General features: G+C 40.8%; 1 protein-coding gene across 1 annotated transcript in view; it reads left to right on the top strand.

Moving 5' to 3' along the window:
* GRIK3 (glutamate ionotropic receptor kainate type subunit 3) overlaps nucleotides 1–19,486 on the top strand; it is a 1,015,705-nt gene that overhangs the window by 550,684 nt on the left and 445,535 nt on the right. Inside the window, exon 6 of the mRNA XM_075336050.1 lies at nucleotides 13,025–13,198. Within this exon, the coding sequence (XP_075192165.1) occupies nucleotides 13,025–13,198 (174 nt within the window). The remainder of the gene's footprint in view (nucleotides 1–13,024; nucleotides 13,199–19,486) is intronic.

Here is a 19,486-nt window from a genome sequence, read left to right as displayed (position 1 = left end):
AAAAATAAAGTTAGGTGATATACTCCTACTGGGAGACTTCAACCTAGTTCCAGACCGATTTATGGATTCCACTGCACATTCCAGACACTTTAAACATTCTCTAAAGCATTGGCTGCTAGCACACGAATTCATCGATACATTTAGAAGTTTTAACTCCACTTCGAAAGAATTCACCTACTACTCGGATACTTATAAGACCTTCTCTTGCATTGATTTGATCATCACCACCTCTTTTACCATTTCCAAATTTAAACACACTACAATCCTCAAGAAAACCTTCTCGGACCACTCCCCGGTTATGTGTGAAATACAATTTAATTCACAGGCCCAAAGGAATCTTCTATGGAAATGTAGCCCTTCCCTAATCAACCTTCCCTCATATAAAACCCAACTTGAACAATCTATTAAAAACTATTTTGAGGAGAATAATCACAAATCCCTATGTCCCACTACAATTTGGAATGCCCATAAAGCTGTCATGAGAGGAGAGCTAATAAAACTATCTGCATTCCACAAGAAAGAGAGGAGAAAAAAAATTGACCTGATCCAAAACGCAATCAACCAAAAAGAAAAAGCCCAACAAAATCTACATACCCCATCGGCGAGCATTCATAAGGATCTATTGGACCTTAGAATCCAACTGAAAGGGTTACTCTTTGATGAGTTTGACCGTCACCTTTATTACTCAAAAATATTATTCCTCTATTAACAAGCCAACTAGATTAATGGCCCAGAAATTCAAAGCAATTAGAGTTAAACAAAGGATCAACTCAATAAAAAACACTAGGGGCATTTTAGTGAATCATCCCAATGATATTGTTGACGCCTTTGCCAGATATTATTAACAACTCTATAACCTAAAAGATGATCCCCTTACCCCCCAGCCAACCCCTGAAATGATCAATACATTTTTGTCAAAAATAAACCTCCCTACAATAGCCCCCAATAAACTTGCAAATCTCAATGCTCCCTTCACTGAAACTGAAGTCTTCAATACAATTTCCTCCCTAAAATTAGGAAAAGCCCCCGGACCAGATGGCTTTACGAATGATTATTTTAAATCCTTTTGCACCCTCCTTTCCCCATACCTGACTAAAACATTCAACCAAATTTCCTTGACAGGTACTATCCCCACTGAGATGTTACAAGCAGCGATCTCTTTGATCCCAAAATCCGGTGGGGATGTTGAGTCTGTCGGCAATTACAGACCCATTTCCTTAATTAATATAGACATTAAAATATATGCCAAAATTATTGCCAACAGACTCAAAAATTTGATTCCAGAAATTATTGATAAAGATCAACTTGGTTTTGTCGAAGGGAGGCAAACCTCCGATGGTACAAGGAGGACTATCAACCTTGTTTATCAGATGGAAAAAAGCAAAACGCCATCCATACTACTGGCGCTAGATGCTGAAAAGGCATTTGATCGCATAAACTTGCAGTATCTGAGAGCGACTCTGTCCAAATTTGGCTTCGAGGACTGTATTATCAATACGGTTATGGCATTATACTCTAAACCGTCTGCAAGAGTATATGCCAATAACCAGTTATCTGCCCCCTTTAGTATCACCAACGGTACCCGCCAAGGCTGTCCTCTCTCCCCTCTCCTGTTTGTCCTCGCAATTGAACCCCTAGCTGAACTTATCAGAACCAATGATAAAATCAAAGGAATCCCTACAAAAACCAAACATCATAAAATTGGACATTTTGCAGATGACATTATCCTCTCCCTTTCAGACCCAGCTCCCTCTGTTCTAGAATTGATTAAGGCCCTAGATAATTTCACAAAAATCTCATATTACAAACTAAACGCCAAAAAATCCCAAATCCTCCAATTTCACCTCGATGACCCCACTATTAGTCTAATCAAGACATGCTCTGCCTTTTCATGGGAAGACACCTCTATTACTTATTTAGGAATACAGATTACCAAAAATTTACAGAACATAGTAGATGTCAACACTGATCGACTAATTAATAGCATTACAATAGACTTTAAAACTTTCTTAAGATCAGAACTCTCATGGCTGGGGAGAATAGTTACTCTTAAAATGATGATCCTACCCAAAATACTCTACTTATTTAGATCCATCTCTCTCCATATCCCTATCAAGATCATAAACAAGCTACAAAAAACAATAAACAACTTCATTTGGGGTGGTAAGAGGGCAAGGGTCTCCAAAACTATTCTAACCAAACATAAGGTGAGGGGTGCTATTGGTGTTTCAAGTTTATTAGGATATTACAATGCTAATTTAATCAAACAAAGCCAACGTTGGGTGGGAGACTCATACACATTTCCCTGGGTGGATTTGGAATAATTTTTTAACAACTATCGTCTCCTTAAACATCTTATTTTATCTTTTCAACCCATCTCTCCCTTCACTTGATCCCCCCACGTTGAGGGCCTCTATACAGGCATGGAAACACCTTGCTAACAAAACTCCTAAAATAAACAAATATACCGTATATGCCGGCGTATAAGACGACTGGGCGTATAAGACGACCCCCAACTTCTGCCCTAAAAATATAGAATTTGGGATATGTTGTGATACATACGGTATTCAGTATGCTTCAGTATGCTAAGAGCAGGGGGCCGCACTGTGTGAGGAGGTGTTTTTTTTACTGTCCAGTATAACCAATAGGATTAGTGCAGGGGCGGGGGAGTCACCGGGCCGAGAAAGGGGGCGAGGTCGGCAGCAGCACTTACGGTACTGTAGCAATATGCACACTTACACCAGCATGTAAGCTCTTCATTAATGTCCCTGCATGGATGCGAGGGGAATCTGGCGTTACTGCACTAATCCTATTGGTTATACTGGACAGTGAAAAAAAAAACACCTCCTCACACAGTGCGGCCCCCTGCTATATATCCGCTATATATCCGCTGTATATGCTGTATGATATACCAGTACGGGGCCGGGCTGTGTATCGCGTTTCCATAACGACGAGGCAGGAACTTCCCTGCTAGAGCGCTGACGTCAAGGCAGAGCTGCTTGCCTCTGATTGGCCAGCGCTCTGCCATTCAGCAGCAGTGACAGGAAGTTCCTCCCTCGTCGCTATGGAGGCAGAATCCAAGCGTGGAACGGAGTGGAGCGGCGCACTACAGCACCCAGGTGTATATCCAGCGTATAAGACGACCCCCCACTGTAGCCATTATTTTAAGGGGGTAAAAAGTCGTCTTATACGCCAGTATATACGGTAACCAAATTAGAAACTTTAGTCTCAACTTCCTAGCTTTTATCGCAAACCAGAAGATACCGACCTCATGGCACAACTCAAAACTAAACAAAATAAGCGACATTCATGATGGTTTGGATTTTATCTCTTTTCTGGATATTAAAATTAAGCATAAAATACCCGACTCAGATTTCAAAACTCTTATTTCCATCAGAGAATCCCTGCGTAAAATCCTTAATAATAACAATCTCCTCCCAGAGATAATTGATACATTATTCTACAACCCAAATAGTGTGCCTATTTGGAAAAAACAAAAAATATATCAACATTTAATACAAGATCTAAATTTCGAGAAACTGAAATTCATGCTGGATTGGGAGAAGGACCTAAAACAATCCTTTTCTGAAGAGAATTGGCAGATCGGTTTAAAAGCAACAAATTCCTCAACTATTTGCTCTTCTCTTTTAGAATCCCATTACAAACTTCTCACCCGAAGGTAATTTACTCCACTCAGGCTCCACCAAATTAATAAAAACAACTCCTCCTCATGCTGGAGGAACTATAACGGCTCCGGTAGCCTACTGCACATTTTCTGGGATTGTCCAATATTAAAACACCTCTGGATAGAAATATCCAAACTAATTAATCAAATCACCCATTCCAACATAGTTATTACCCCCCAATTAGCTCTCCTCTCTCTAGACCTTGACCAGATTGATCCATCCTTCAAATTTGTTATTATCCACATCTTCCTCACCACCAGATCCCTTATTGCAGCCAACTGGAAAAATCCCCCCCCTCCATCTATTACACAACTTATTGAAGCATTAGCCCAACACAACAATTTTGAGAAACATTATGCCACTAGTAACAATAATTTCCCTAAATATTTCCGGCAGTGGAATCCTTGGAATCAATATCGCCAAGGCGTTACATGAGATCAGATGATCCTACTAATTGAATTCTAACATGTGGTTGACTTTGTGTTCATGTTATTATTTAGCCTTCAGCTCAGGTTTTCTTATAATACTGAAATCCTATAGACGTTGACAAATGTGATATATTTCATAGTTCTCAATTATAACTGTTGTATATGTTTAATCCTCATATTCTCTCTCATATTGCAACCAACTTATTAGATGTTCTCCTTTTCCCAGTTTCCCTCCCTTTTTCCTTCCCCCTCTTGCCAGTTTCCCCAATAAAAATGTCACTTCACTCCTCAACCCCATACTCCTCTTCCTATCCTTACTCCCGTTCCCATTTCTATAGTACTTAAATGGTAAGATTATAGAACATAAGAATGATTAATGCAATGACAATACAACTCCTTCAAATTTGTACTTCCCCACAAATTTTCAAAATAAAAATATTTTAAATCAGAGTCCACCTCATTCTACTGGTCAGGAGTGGCATAAGGTCACCCAAAAGCAGTGTGAAAGGCTGGTGGAAAGCATGCCAAGATGCATGAAATCTGTGATTAAAAATCATGGTTATTCCACAAAACAAATATTGTTTCTGACCTCTTCCTGAGTTAAAACATTAGTATTGTTGTTTCTAAATGATTATGAACTTGTTTTCTTTGCATTATTTGAGGTCTGAAAGCGATGCATATTTTTGTTATTTTGACCATTTATCATTTTCAGAAAATAAATACAAAATGTATTGCTTGGAAATTCGGAGACATGTTGTCAGTATTTATAGAATAAAAGAATAATTTACATTTTACTCAAAAATATACCAATAAAGAGAAAAATCTGAAAAACTGACAATTTTGCAGTGGTCCCTTAATTTTTGCCAGAGCTGTACATACTGAAGTCACAGCGCATGGGAACAAAACATGACTGCATGTTCTGGCTTCATGTACAGAATGTTTGAGCTGCAGCAATGAGCGGTGACATTACTCAGTTTATCTCTGGTCATAGCTGGAGGTTCCCAAGGTACCGAGCTTTTACTGCAGGTAAACTGACGTCAGGGGACCTCTTTAAACTCACTGACCTCAACTCAGCTGAGATCACTGAGTTCACAGACCTGCATCTCCTGGCATCAAACCACATTATTTTGCCACAAGAAGCAGATTTGGTGCTGAAATTTACATACCATATACCTGCACGTAATCTGTATCTTCTGGCAAAATAATGCATCAAAACATGATGTGGTTTCCATGTGATAGGGATGCAACTTTTTGCCAGGAGATGCAGATTTGGTGGAATATGCAATATAGTGTATACATTTAAGCACCAAATCTGCATCTCTAAACAAAAAAATGCACAAAAACTGTTTTGAAGCCATTTCAGTGCCTTTTTTTTTGACAGGGGAGGCAGATTTGGAGCTGAACTTTTTACACCATATTCCTGCACCAAATCTGTATCTCCTGGCAAAAAGTCATATCAAACCCACAATTTATATACACCCATTTTATTAGTTGTCAATTAGAGCGAAGTAAACACTGTGGAAAAGAGAAGCGCAATAGGGTCTTACCCGAGTGATGTTAGGGTGATAACATAAATTGCACTCACCCAAAGAGTTGTGACAGTCACAACTACTATGCAGGCATAGATTCCAGGCCAAAGGCAGCAGCACCCAGGATGGCTGATAACAGAGAATGATGAAGTAGGGCTTGCACGGCCGCGCCAGTGACCACTCTGAACGTAGAGAGTTAATGTTCCTTTATTTCATCTATAGGTCGACGCGTTTCTGGAGTCTCTGCTCCCTTCCTCAGGACACACAGGAAAAAAGTACATCAAATCTGCTAGAGCACGAGGACTGCAAGATCTATATACATTCCGTCATGATGACGTCAGAAACCAACCTCTTTCTTAAAAAAATCGGCGGGAAAGGCACAACAAAAAATAAAAAAACACACACATGACTGCAAATGACGTGGTACAAAAATGTGAACAAGACATGAGCAAAAATACATATGATAATATGACCGTATTATCTCATAAAATAATGAATTGTAATAAACGGAATTTTGAGACAAGAAAAGTGTGGATTAATGTGTATTAAACAAGGTGCGAGAGTAAAACACTATAATTTCAATACAACTCAAAAGCGGCCTCGAACCACTAGAGTAATTTCTTCTTTCTTATAAGGATAGCACATCAAGGGAGAACAAAGACCATGTCTCCACCAAGGATGTAGTGAAATCACCGCTGAAAACCAAGTGACCAGGAAAAAGAGCAACTATTAAGTGCAGCCGTGAAGGCAGATACGTCAAATTACCAGTGCAAGTGACTACGTAACAAAGATGTGAGAGAGTCAGCGTAAAGCGCCGGAGATGGGGTGAAGAGAGTTCAGAGCGTGGGAAAAAATTAAAGTGCGCATGTCAGAAATTTAAGATCGGGAGCTTGTAAGTCATCCGAGAAAACCAGCTCCACAAAGGGGGTTAACTGCCGGCTTCTGTAATAACCACAGCGCCCGTTAATATGAAAAAAGCACCAAAAACGAAAAACACAAAAGGGCATATCATGAAAAATTACGCAAACTCGCTCGCCAAAAATGTATCTATAAATATGTATCAATATAAAACTGATAAAAATCAGCGCTCATAGGAATTATGGCATAAAACTGAGGATATGTAAAAAATATATAAATATATATCACAAAAAAAGCCAGGTAAAAATGATAAAAGATATATATATATATATATATATATATATGATGAAGACCTAACTAAATGTTTATTATGTTTAGTCATGTCCAAAAAACCTAATTAAAAAATCTACTTAAAACATATAATCAAAAAATATATATAATAAAAAAATATAATAAAAAAATATTCTTTTTATTATATATATTTTTTGATTATATGTTTTAAGTAGATTTTTTAATTAGGTTTTTTGGACATGACTAAACATAATAAACATTTAGTTAGGTCTTCATCATATATATATATATATATATATATATATATATATATATATATATATATATATATATCTTTTATCATTTTTACCTGGCTTTTTTTGTGATATATATTTATATATTTTTTACATATCCTCAGTTTTATGCCATAATTCCTATGAGCGCTGATTTTTAGCAGTTTTATATTGATACATATTTATAGATACATTTTTGGCGAGCGAGTTTGCATAATTTTTCATGATATGCCCTTTTGTGTTTTTCGTTTTTGGTGCCTTTTTCATATTAACGGGCGCTGTGGTTATTACAGAAGCCGGCAGTTAACCCCCTTTGTGGAGCTGGTTTTCTCGGATGACTTACAAGCTCCCGATCTTAAATTTCTGACATGCGCACTTTAATTTTTTCCCACGCTCTGAACTCTCTTCACCCCATCTCCGGCGCTTTACGCTGACTCTCTCACATCTTTGTTACGTAGTCACTTGCACTGGTAATTTGACATATCTGCCTTCACGGCTGCACTTAATAGTTGCTCTTTTTCCTGGTCACTTGGTTTTCAGCGGTGATTTCACTACATCCTTGGTGGAGACATGGTCTTTGTTCTCCCTTGATGTGCTATCCTTATAAGAAAGAAGAAATTACTCTAGTGGTTCGAGGCCGCTTTTGAGTTGTATTGAAATTATAGTGTTTTACTCTCGCACCTTGTTTAATACACATTAATCCACACTTTTCTTGTCTCAAAATTCCGTTTATTACAATTCATTATTTTATGAGATAATACGGTCATATTATCATATGTATTTTTGTTCATGTCTTGTTCACATTTTTGTACCACGTCATTTGCAGTCATGTGTGTGTTTTTTTATTTTTTGTTGTGCCTTTCCCGCCGATTTTTTTAAGAAAGAGGTTGGTTTCTGACGTCATCATGACGGAATGTATATAGATCTTGCAGTCCTCGTGCTCTAGCAGATTTGATGTACTTTTTTCCTGTGTGTCCTGAGGAAGGGAGCAGAGACTCCAGAAACGCGTCGACCTATAGATGAAATAAAGGAACATTAACTCTCTACGTTCAGAGTGGTCACTGGCGCGGCCGTGCAAGCCCTACTTCATCATTCTCTGTTATTAGTTGTTAATTAGACAGAGGAGCAACTTCAGTAGCTGTCTAATCCTACTAAGGTGTAAGAAGGAAAGATAAAGAAAATCATTTGTGCGGACTGCTATAGAAATGTATAACAATTACCTAAGTGTGAAATCCTCAAAGTAAATGTTTTTCTTTTTTTGTGTATGACCTTTGTATGACCAGTCATGAATAATAGTAATGTATCGCCTTCCTTTGTTAATTGTACTGTTCTGCTGTAATTAAGTTTTTTCTTGTCTGTGTTCTGTTGCTGTGATACTATAACTTCCCTCGGGATTGTTAAATGTATTGTATTGTATTGTGTTGTACCCTTAAGCTGGTGTCACACATAACGACGACGACAACGACGTCGCTGCTACGTCACCATTTTCTGTGACGTTGCAGCGACGTCCCGTCGCTGTCGCTGTGTGTGACATCCAGCAACGACCTGGCCCCTGCTGTGAGGTCGCCGGTCGTTGCTGAATGTCCAGCTTCATTTTTTGGTCGTCACTCTCCCGCTGTGACACACACATCGCTGTGTGTGACAGCGAGAGAGCGACGAAATGAAGCGATCAGGAGCCGGCACTGGCAGCTGCGGTAAGCTGTAACCAGCGTAAACATCGGGTAACCAAGGGAAGACCTTTCCCTGGTTACCCGATGTTTACGCTGGTTACCAGCCTCCGCTCTTGCTGCCAGCGCCGGCTCCTGCACTGTGACATGTGGCTGCAGTACGCATCGGGTAATTAACCCGATGTATACTGTAGCAAGGAGAGCAAGGAGCCAGCGCTAAGCAGTGTGCGCGGCTCCTTGCTCTCTGAACTGTGACATGTAGCTGCAGCACACATCGGGTTAATTAACCCGATGTGTGCTGCAGGAGAGCAAAGAGCCAGCGCTAAGCGCGGCTCCCTGCTCTCTGAACATGTAGCACAGCGACCTTATGATCGCTGCTTCTGCTGTGTTTGACAGCTAAGCAGCGATCATAACAGCGACTTACAAGGTCGCTGTTACATCACCGAAAATGGTGACGTAACAGCGACGTCGTTGTCGCTGTCGTTTAGTGTGACACCAGCTTTAGAGATGAGAGGATTGATCAATGGACAATAGAGTTGGAGTATATAGGCGGCACAGTGGCTCAGTGACTAGCCTTGCAGCGCTGGGGTCCTGGGTTCAATTCCCACCAAGGACAACATGCATGTTCTCCCCGTGTTTGCGTGGGTTTCCTCCCATACTCCAAAGACATACAGACAGGGACTCTAGATTGTGAACCCCAATGGGGACAGTGTTGCCAATGTATGTAAAGCACTGTGTATATATATATATATATATATATATATATATATATATACACTGCGCAGACCAAAAGTTTGGACACACCTTCTCATTCAGAGAGCTTTCTTTATTTTCATGACTCTGAAAATTGTAGATTCACATTGAAGGCATCAAAACTATGAATTAACACATGTGGAATGAAATACTTAACAAAAATGTGTGAAACAACTTAAAATATGTCTTATATTCTAGGTTCTTCAAAGTAGCCACCTTTTGCTTTGATTACTGTTTTGCACACTCTTGGCATTCTCTTGATGAGCTTCAAGAGGTAGTCAAAAGAAATGGTCTTCCAACAGTCTTGAAGGAGTTCCCAGAGATGCTCTTGTTGGCCCTTTTGTCTTCACTCTGCGGTCCAGCTCACCCAAAACCATCTCGATTGGGTTCACGTCTGGTGACTGTGGAGGTCAGGTCATCTGGTGTAGCACTCCATCACTCTCCTTCTTAGTCAAATAGCCCTTACACAGCCTAGAGGAGTGTTTGGTGTCATTGTCCTGTTGAAAAATAAATGATGGTCCAACTAAACGCAAACCAGATAGAATAGCATGCCGCTGCAAGATGCTGTGGTAGCTATGCTGGTTCAGTATGCCTTCAATTTTGAATAAATCCCAAACAGTGTCACCAGCAAAGCACCCCCACACCATCACACCTCCTCCTCCATGCTTCACGGTGGGAACCAGGCATGTAGAGTCCATCCGTTCACCTTTTCTGCATCGCACAAAGACACAGTGGATGGATCCAAAGATCTCAAATTTGGACTCATCAGACCAAAGCACAGATTTTCACTGGTCTAGTGTCCATTCCTTGTGTTCTTTAGCCCAAACAAGTCTCTTCTGCTTGTTGCCTGTCCTTAGCAGTGGTTTCCTAGCAGCTATTTTGCCATGAAGGCCTGCTGCACAAAGTCTCCTCTTAACAGTTGTTCTAGAGATGTATCTGCTGCTAGAACTCTGCGTGGCATTGACCTGGTCTCTAATCTGATTACCTTTTAACCTGCGATTTCTGAGGCTGGTGACTCGGATAAACTTATCTTCTGCAGCAGAGGTGACTCTTGGTCTTCCTTTTCTGGGGCAGTCCTCATGTGAGCCCTTTTCTTTGTAGCGTTTGATGGTTTTTGCCACTGCACATGGGGACACTTTCAAAGTTTTCCCAATTTTTCGGACTGACTGACCTTCATTTCTTAAAGTAATCATGGTCACTCGTTTTTCTTTACTTAGCTGCTTTTTTCTCGCCATAATACAAATTCTAACAGTCTATTCAGTAGGACTATCAGCTGTGTATCCACCAGACTTCTGCACAACACAACTGATGGTCCCAACCCCATTTATAAGGCAAGAAATCCCACTTATTAACCTGACAGGGCACACCTGTGAAGTGAAAACTATTTCCGGTGACTACCTTTTGAAGCTCATCAAGAGAATGCCAAGAGTGTGCAAAGCAGTAATCAGAGCAAAAGGTGGCTACTTTGAAGAACCTAGAATATACACATTTTCAGTTGTTTTACAATTTTTTGTTAAGTATGTCATTTCACATGTGTTAATTCATGGTTTTGATGCCCTCAATTTGAATCTACAATTTTAAGAGTCATGAAAATAAAGAAAACTCTTTGAATGAGACGGTGTGTCCAAAATTTTGGTCTGTACTGTATATATAAGTCAATATATATATATATATATATATATATATATAAAAGTCAAACCAGAATTTCAATTTGCAGATACCATGTGTTACGGAGGGGACGATTGGATATAAAATAATATGAAGTCAATCATCGCCCGAAGTCCGCCGGGCAGATGACAAAGCCGCTAAGGGACTGGTGGATGGATACAGCAATTAAGGAAAACCCAAATGTGAATGATGGGGATGTTTCAGGTCACACCCCAACATGTAGCGTGTTCCTGTAAGCTTCACAGGTACACGGGTATCGGTCACGTGTGTAGTAACACATCGGACTGAGGTAAACCACTTAGTGTCACTGGGAAACCCGAGGACTGGTACACACACAAGTCTGCCACTGACACTGCAGACTACTGGTCACATGCATAGGAGGCACATCAGACCATGTGGACCCTGAACCTCACCATGCCAGGACACAGGTGTACCGAGTTACGAATACCTGGTACTGGCGCCTAGCTCTGAAACACATACACACTGGTAGGACAGGAGCTGATCCTAACTGCGCCATGTTACCAGAGAATTGTGGCATCTGGCACTGATTCCCTAGCCCTGCCTACCAGTGTCCTATACTCACATACACCTGCCACTGACTCTGCAAGAAAAGATGGCACTGGAACCCATGTATACATGCAGAACAGTCTGTTTAGTGAGCTGTCACCAAAGACAATGACGTTCGCGCCTCGATGGGCATGGCTACGAGCCTTTTATAGTCTCCTCCCTGCTTTAGGCCACATGGCTTGAGGTAATGGCGCCAGTTGTGGCCATCCCGCGCCTGCCACATCACCCCTGATTTCATGCTAACCAATCAGCGGCCGTCGCATCACCGCTGTTGTCACTGACGGCCAGTCAGTGGCCGCGATGTCCCTGCTGACATCACGCGCATGCATGATAGCGGTAATCCCACACTTAGTGACTGGAGAGGCTGCGGGAACCCGTGCATGCGCGGTAGCGCATAATGAGCACTTAAGCTCAGGATGGTTCAAGACTCTAGCCACCTGTTATCTATCAGCCCGACACCTTAAGCGATGGACAGGTGACGCTGTGGAGTCAATCGATCCCAATGTGGAAGTCAATGATGGGACTGGACCGGTTCGGGGCTCAGAAGGACCCTGAGCCATAACACCATATTTCGGGGTATAGCCCCTCATCAATACAAAGTATGAGATTGCTACTTCTAATATGTTGCACTAGAGTTCAAGTCATTTTCCTCTGAAGAAGCAATTTGGATATTCCATTTTCCAGGGGAGCATGCAAGGCATTTAAGTCTCGTTATCCAGGTGTATTACTCTCCATAAGGAGAAAACATGCCCCTTAGATCTCAGTCTTAGCCTCTCACATATCCAAACTATATCTCATACTTTGCACTCAGGAGGGGCAATACCCCAAAACATGGTTTGTCTGGAAATTGAGTTTCTGGTTTGGCTGATATATCCGATTCCTAAGTCATATAGCAAGGCTCCTTTAAAGGGTCAATATTGACTTTTAGCATTTCTACTTCCAATAGGTGGCACTAGAAGTCAAGTCCTCTTCCTCTCTAAAGAGGCAATTTGCATATTTAGAATACTAGAATACTACTCAATGAGTGGTTGGTTTTTGACTATTTTTCACCTGTACTCTTGCCTTTATCACGGGGGTCTGCTGCATCTTTTAATGTTTATGTGTTATGACCTACACATAAGGAATAACATGATTTTAGGCTATTTTATATCTTGTATTCTGCCTTTTTAAAAGTTCTCCCTGTATGCTAGAAGACACCACATTGGCTCCTTGTCTTCTCAGCCTTTTTATCTCTCCAGTTTCTCATTTTATATTACATGATTCAACTGTGTGGTTTTAACAAGGTTTTTTTTAATTTCTTAACAGGATCTCTATGCACTGGACCTGGAACCATATCGCTACTCTGGAGTGAATCTTACTGGTTTTCGGATTCTGAATGTGGATAACCCTTATGTGGGCACCATAGTGGATAAGTGGTCTATGGAACGCCTCCAAGCCCCACCCAAACCAGAGACTGGTCTTCTTGATGGTATAATGACGGTACGGACAACAAAGTTAGAGAGAAATCCTGTAGTTAATTATCTAATGGTAACAGACGTATAATATGTCACGTTTTCTTTGTGTTTAATTAGATCTGTAATGTATGCCAACATTAAGTCAACACATTGGCATAGGGTGTTTGATTCTTTCATGAGGTCAATCACAGTTTGCACTAATGTTGTTTTTCTAACAAAAGTATGGCACTGTTTACAAGCCTGTTTAAAACTAACTTATTAAACAATCCAAAAATAGTTTCCAATAAACCACAATTCTTCTAAATTATAGAATTTTCATAATGTGTAATAAACGTAGCAAACTTAGACTTTACACAAAAAACAGAGTTCCGATTCAGAGTTGGTTGTTTTACTTATGAACACCACTCACATGAGCATTTAGGGTGTTAATTAGAAATGAGTGAACCCGAGGTTTATTATTCATGCCAAACACAGACTTACAAAAAATAGAGTTCTTGTTCAGAGTTCGGATCCTTTATGTATGCAAACCCCTCGTGCAAGCATCCCTGTGCTTGGGTACACCCAGTGCTCAGCTCAGTGCTTGCAGTGTTTGATTGGCTCATACTGGGGGTAACAACAGCATGATCAGATGCAGTGTGCACAAGAAAAAAAATGAAAAAACTCCGTTCACCTGTCCCTGAAGTGATCTGTTTGTGGCTGGCTACCTTTGGGTGGAGACCTAAATTGCCCAATTAGTGACTTCCATTGGGATTCAGGTCAATTTCTTGTCCAAAACTGATTTTAATTAAAAGTTTGACTAAACCCGCCGATCTGAACTTTCACGCGTTCATTCATCTTTAATGACACGAGGAAGAAACTACTCATGCTTGTATTACGATATCATATGTTTTATAGAGTAATCTAAAAGTAATGTGTACATTAAACTTGCATGTAATTTGTCATGCAATAAAATTTAATCTATAGAAATAATTTCAGTTCAAAGACCAATTTATAGGATACATTTCATTTTTTTTTCCCAGTTTTTTTCTTGAACAACCACTAATATATGTTGGGGTGGGGGGTAGTTACTTGTATAGATTAAGTTTTATGGGTGCTGGGTAATACAAAAAAAATGATTTTATTGTGTTAACTAGGGTTACCTCTGCATATTCTACATTTAGAAATGGAGAATACATTCTGTTACATTTGGAAGTAAGCAAATAATTTTTCATAGCGCTTTATTAGAAATTGATTATGCAGTTGAGATTTTAGCTTCCACAAAATCCTAGGAGAGTCGTTAAGGATAGTAAACATTGAGGTTGATTTGATATTGATTTTATTTATTTTCTGCTCATTATAGAAAGATGGAGAAAGCTTAGAGAACAAGCCTAGAGGAAGATATTATTTGTCCCTATGATTATCTTAACACCCCATAAATATCCAAATTATTGGCTTTGTACTGCTCAATTCTGAGACCATATGGTCAGTTCTGAGACCATAAAGCCAATATACATATCCTTTTCTCAAGCTATAAACTCTTTACGCATCTAACCATCTATCTATCTAAAAAAGAAAAAAAATTTGAAGCAGCAAAAGAAACAAAAACATTTTTTAGGGTGCACTATTCCCACCTTGCGGTTTCTTAAGATAACCATCCATGAAAAAGACAAAAATTGGCTGGCAGCACTCCACAGATTTTTAAATTGCTTGACCTTTATTGGTCACATAGGTGCATAGTGACATTTCAGTTCTCACTTGAACTTCCTGCCAGCCAATTTTTGTCTTTATCTATCTATCTATCTATCTATCTATCTATCTATCTATCTATCTGTATCTATCTATCTATCTATCTGTATCTGTCTATCTATCTAGAAATACATATGACCTTTAGTAAAGTTATATTTAACATTACACAGTATGCAAAAAGATGCAAATGATTCCAATATAATACAATGCACTTAGTATGAATTAGATATAATTTTACACTTCTTATAAAGGAAATCTGTCACCAGAATTTGCTACTTAATCTGTGAGCAGCATATTGTAGAGTAAGAGACCCAAATTCCGGCAATGTGTAACTTACTGGGCTGCTTACTGTAGTTTTGATAAAATCACTGACCCCAGATTGCCACTGGAGGACTACAGTCCTTGACAGAAGTTCTGTTGCTTATCCATGTTATGTAAATAAAAGTTTATAACCTGACTTTAAATTCATCCATTGGTTTTATAAATTACTCTTTTGAAAGCTGAAACCCTCCCAAATTTGGTTTAGGTTATGAAAATAAAGTTGCTGCAAAGCTGAAATATTGATCATTTAATGAACACAGAAAGGTCAGATTTTGGCAAGACAAATGTTTTGTCGCCCACAATAAGTAATGTGAAATTCAAACAAATAATTAACTTCTAATACAAAGATATGTTGCATAACATTGGTGAATCAAGTTGTGGTGCTATTTAATATTTTGTCAGAGTTCCATGAGCTTGAAGAACTGCATCCATGCGGTTTAACAGTGATTCATGCAATTTATTGATGAAGTCATCAGGAATAGCGAAGAATGCAGTCTTACATGCCTCCCAGAGTTCATCTAGATTCTTTGGTTTTGTCTTCCAAGTATGCTTTTTCATCCTACCCCAAACATGCTCAATGATGTTCATGTCTGGTGACTGGGCTGGCCAGTCCTTGAGCACCTTGATCTTCATTGCCAGGAGGAACTTTGTTGTAGAGATGGATGTATGAGATGGAGCACTATCCTGCTGCAGAACTTGACCCCTTTTATGATTGGGAATGTAAGAGATAGCTAATACTTCTTGATATTTTAAGCTATTAATATTGCCTTCCACCTTGCAAATATTTCGCACACCCCCATACTGAATGTAAACACAGACCATGATCTTTCCCCCACCAAACTTAACTGTTTTCTGGATCCATACAGGCTCCAGTAGGTCTCCTGCAGTATTTGCAGCGGATGTGGTGTAATTCAACTTAAGATTCATCACAGAAATCCACCTTCTGCCACTTTTCCAGCGTCCATCTGTTTAGCAAGCTGTGGGACTTGGCAAATGCCACACAGTTTTTTAATTGCCTTTAGTTTAGTGCTCGCTTCTGGGCACTGATTCGACCATGGAGGCCATTTTGAAAAATAATCCTACAAACTGTTCTAGTTGACACAGGGACTTGAGGTGATCAGGCCTTTTGGAGCTCTGCTGCAGTGGAAGAGGGGCTGGCTTTGGATTTTCTAACCAACAAACGTTCCTCCTGAGCAGTTGTCTTGCGGGGTCTGCCGGACCTGGGCTTGTCAAAAACATCTCCAGTCTCTTCAAATCTTTTTTTAATTCTTTGTACTTGACGGTGAGACTAGAGTTGAGCGCGGTTCGTGGTTCGTGGTTCTCCAGTTCGCAGTTCGAGTGATTTTTGGGGCTGTTCTAGATCGAACTAGAACTCGAGCTTTTTGCTAAAAGCTAGATAGTTCTAGTTACGTTCGAGAACGGTTCTAGCAGCAAAAAGCCAAGCTAATTACTAGCTGTCTTTCCGCTGTAATAGTGTAACTCACTCTGTGACTCACACTATTATGAAATTTCAGCATATAGTGTGTGGGAACAGCGCATTCAGATTACTGCTGCTGGGATAATGGCGATCGCCATTTTTTTTTTCTGTTCTTAGTTCCCTCCCTAAGCGTGCGTGTAGTGGGGCGGGCCAGCATGTCAGCCAATCCCAGACACACACACAGCTAAGTGGACTTTTAGCCAGAGAAGCAACGCCATGTGTGATTGGATGTCCATGTCACATGTCCCTACATTATAAAGACGGATATTTTGTTCCAGCATCGCATTATGTGCCTTCTGCGTCTGGGTGTCAGTCACCTCTCACGCAGCTCCTGTCACCGATACTGCTGTGTACGCTCTACACACAGCGCTATACAGAATAAGGATAGAAGTTTCTTTCAGCCCTTTTAAGGGCTAATTACAGCAGGCTCAGAACCATAGGTGACAGTCAGGTCCGTGGAAACCGTTGTTTAACAGCTACAGATAAGAGCGTCTGTGTAGCTAAGGTCAGGGAGTTCCTTGCTGCATTTCACCATTAGGAGGGATAGAAAGTGAGGTTTCCTTTCCTCTACACTGACCCACAACCCGGCCACTGTACCCTTTTGCCCTTTGCACACTCAAGCTCATTGTTACTAAGCCATTATACTAGCAAACACTGAGGAAACTTATTGGCATCCTAAAAGAGGCTGTTGGACTTCATTAGTGTCCCACTGGTGCAAAGATATTTGCAGCACCTCTGCATTGCACACTCAAGCTCATTGTTACAAGCCATTATAATACCAAACAATGAGGAAACTTAGTGGCATCCTAAAAGTGGCTGTTGGACTTCATTAGTGTCCCACTGGTGCAAAGATATTTGCAGCACCTCTGCATTGCACACTCAAGCTCATTGTTACAAAGCCATTATAATACCAAACACTGGGGAAACTTAGTGGCATCCTAAAAGTGGCTGTTGGACTTTATTAGTGTCCCACTAGTGCAAAGATATTTGCTGCACCTCTGCATTGCACACTCAAGCTCGTTGTTACAAAGCCATTATAATAACAAACACTGAGGAAACTTAGTGGCATCCTAAAAGTGGCTGTTGGACATCATTTGTGTCCCACTAGTGCAAAGACATTTACAGCACCTCTGCACTGCACACTCAAACTCATTTTTACTAAGCTATTATACTAGCAAACTGTGCTGCCATTTTAAGGCCATGGTTTCATTGTCCGGGATAGTTATTGTTGTTTATTCTGCTGTCAATAAAGGTAGACCACCGCTGCAATCTACACCACCTCTCAATTTTTACTACCACATTTTAAGTGGACAATCTTGTCGCTAGCAAAATGAGTGGCAAAATGACAGAGGCTGGTGGAAAGGGGAACAGGCGTGTTGGAAAAGGAAAAAAAGTTTGTGTCCGTGGGGAAGGTGGCAAAGCTCCATTAACATCAGCTGAAGATAGGCCATCTTCCAGCAAAAGTAAGATGTCTACTACTTTCCGTGGACAATCGGATGTGCTCCCTTTTTTACGAACACGAACAACTGGAACAAAGGTAGATGTTGCCGAAAAAAAGAAAATGCTTGAATGGATCTCAAGTGGCCAACAAGTGCCCTCTCCTCCACCTCAACTACCGCATCCAAAAAACACCAGTCCTCTGAGTTGTCATCCCAATCATACTTGCTTTCTCCCAGCTCTCAAGTCTCCATCCGCCCTGCACAGTATGGTGGAACAGAGATGGCTGAGTCTGCAGAGCTGTTCAGTCACACTATAGCCTGGGAATCAGAGGTCTGTTTCCAAGCTACAGTGAGTACAGACCAGGAAATGGTCTGCAGTGATGCCCAGAACATTTGTGACTCAGATTCAGGCCGTGATGACCAAGTTTCTGAGCATAATGTTGACCCTTTTTCACACACTGAAACACCTGTTGTAATAGACAATGAGGAACATACTGATGATGATGAGACGCAGATACCAGATTGGGATGACAAATTAAATATTCATTCAGGGCAGGAAGATGCTCGGTCTGAAGGGGAGGGGAGTGCAAACACAATGCTTGATGAGTAACTTCTAGATCCCACCTACTGTCAACCCACAGTCAGGCACTCGAGGAGGTCAACAGAGGCGGTGGAGGAGGATGCTACCTTGAGCCTTCCTGGACAGAGGAGGAGTACTGGTAGCACGTCTACAACTGCATCCTCAACCACCACTCTGCCTGTGAGCACTAGTCAGGGTGGCTAAGCAGGTCACATGCCCTCTAAGCCTTGCCTAGCCTGGTCCTTCTTTGACATAGCAGAAGATCGCCAATATCATGTGATATGTAAAATTTGTCGTGATTCTGTTAGTAGAGGGCAAAACCTCAGCAGTTTGACAACTTCTTCCATAAATCGTCAAATGAATAAATATCATATGTCCCAGTGGGAAGCTCACCGTGCTGCAATGCGGCCTAGCGGAGCGGACCATCCACCGCCTGCCCCTTCCAGTGCATCCGCACACTCTTCATCTTCTAGGACTGTGGGGACAGCTGTCACACCTGTTTTTCCACGCATAACTTCCACCACTGTAACCGCAACAGGCAGTTTGCTTGGTAGGTCGTCAGTTGGTTTGGAAGGGGAAACAAGTGCGTGTGTACAGCTCTCTCAGACATCGATAGCACCAACGTTGGATGAAGGCAACATCATGTCTATGCCTGCACTTTCCTCACAAACCGACCTTTTTCCAGGGACACCCTACTCACCACTGTCTACACACAGCAACCAGATCTCTGTCCCTCAGATGTGGACAAATAAAAGGCCATTTCCTGCGACC

The sequence above is a fragment of the Anomaloglossus baeobatrachus genome, chromosome 2 (genome assembly GCF_048569485.1).
Source record: "Anomaloglossus baeobatrachus isolate aAnoBae1 chromosome 2, aAnoBae1.hap1, whole genome shotgun sequence".
Taxonomy (NCBI): Eukaryota; Metazoa; Chordata; class Amphibia; order Anura; family Aromobatidae; genus Anomaloglossus; species Anomaloglossus baeobatrachus.
Note: the sequence above shows the minus strand (reverse complement) of the source record. Positions and strands in the feature narration are given on the sequence as shown.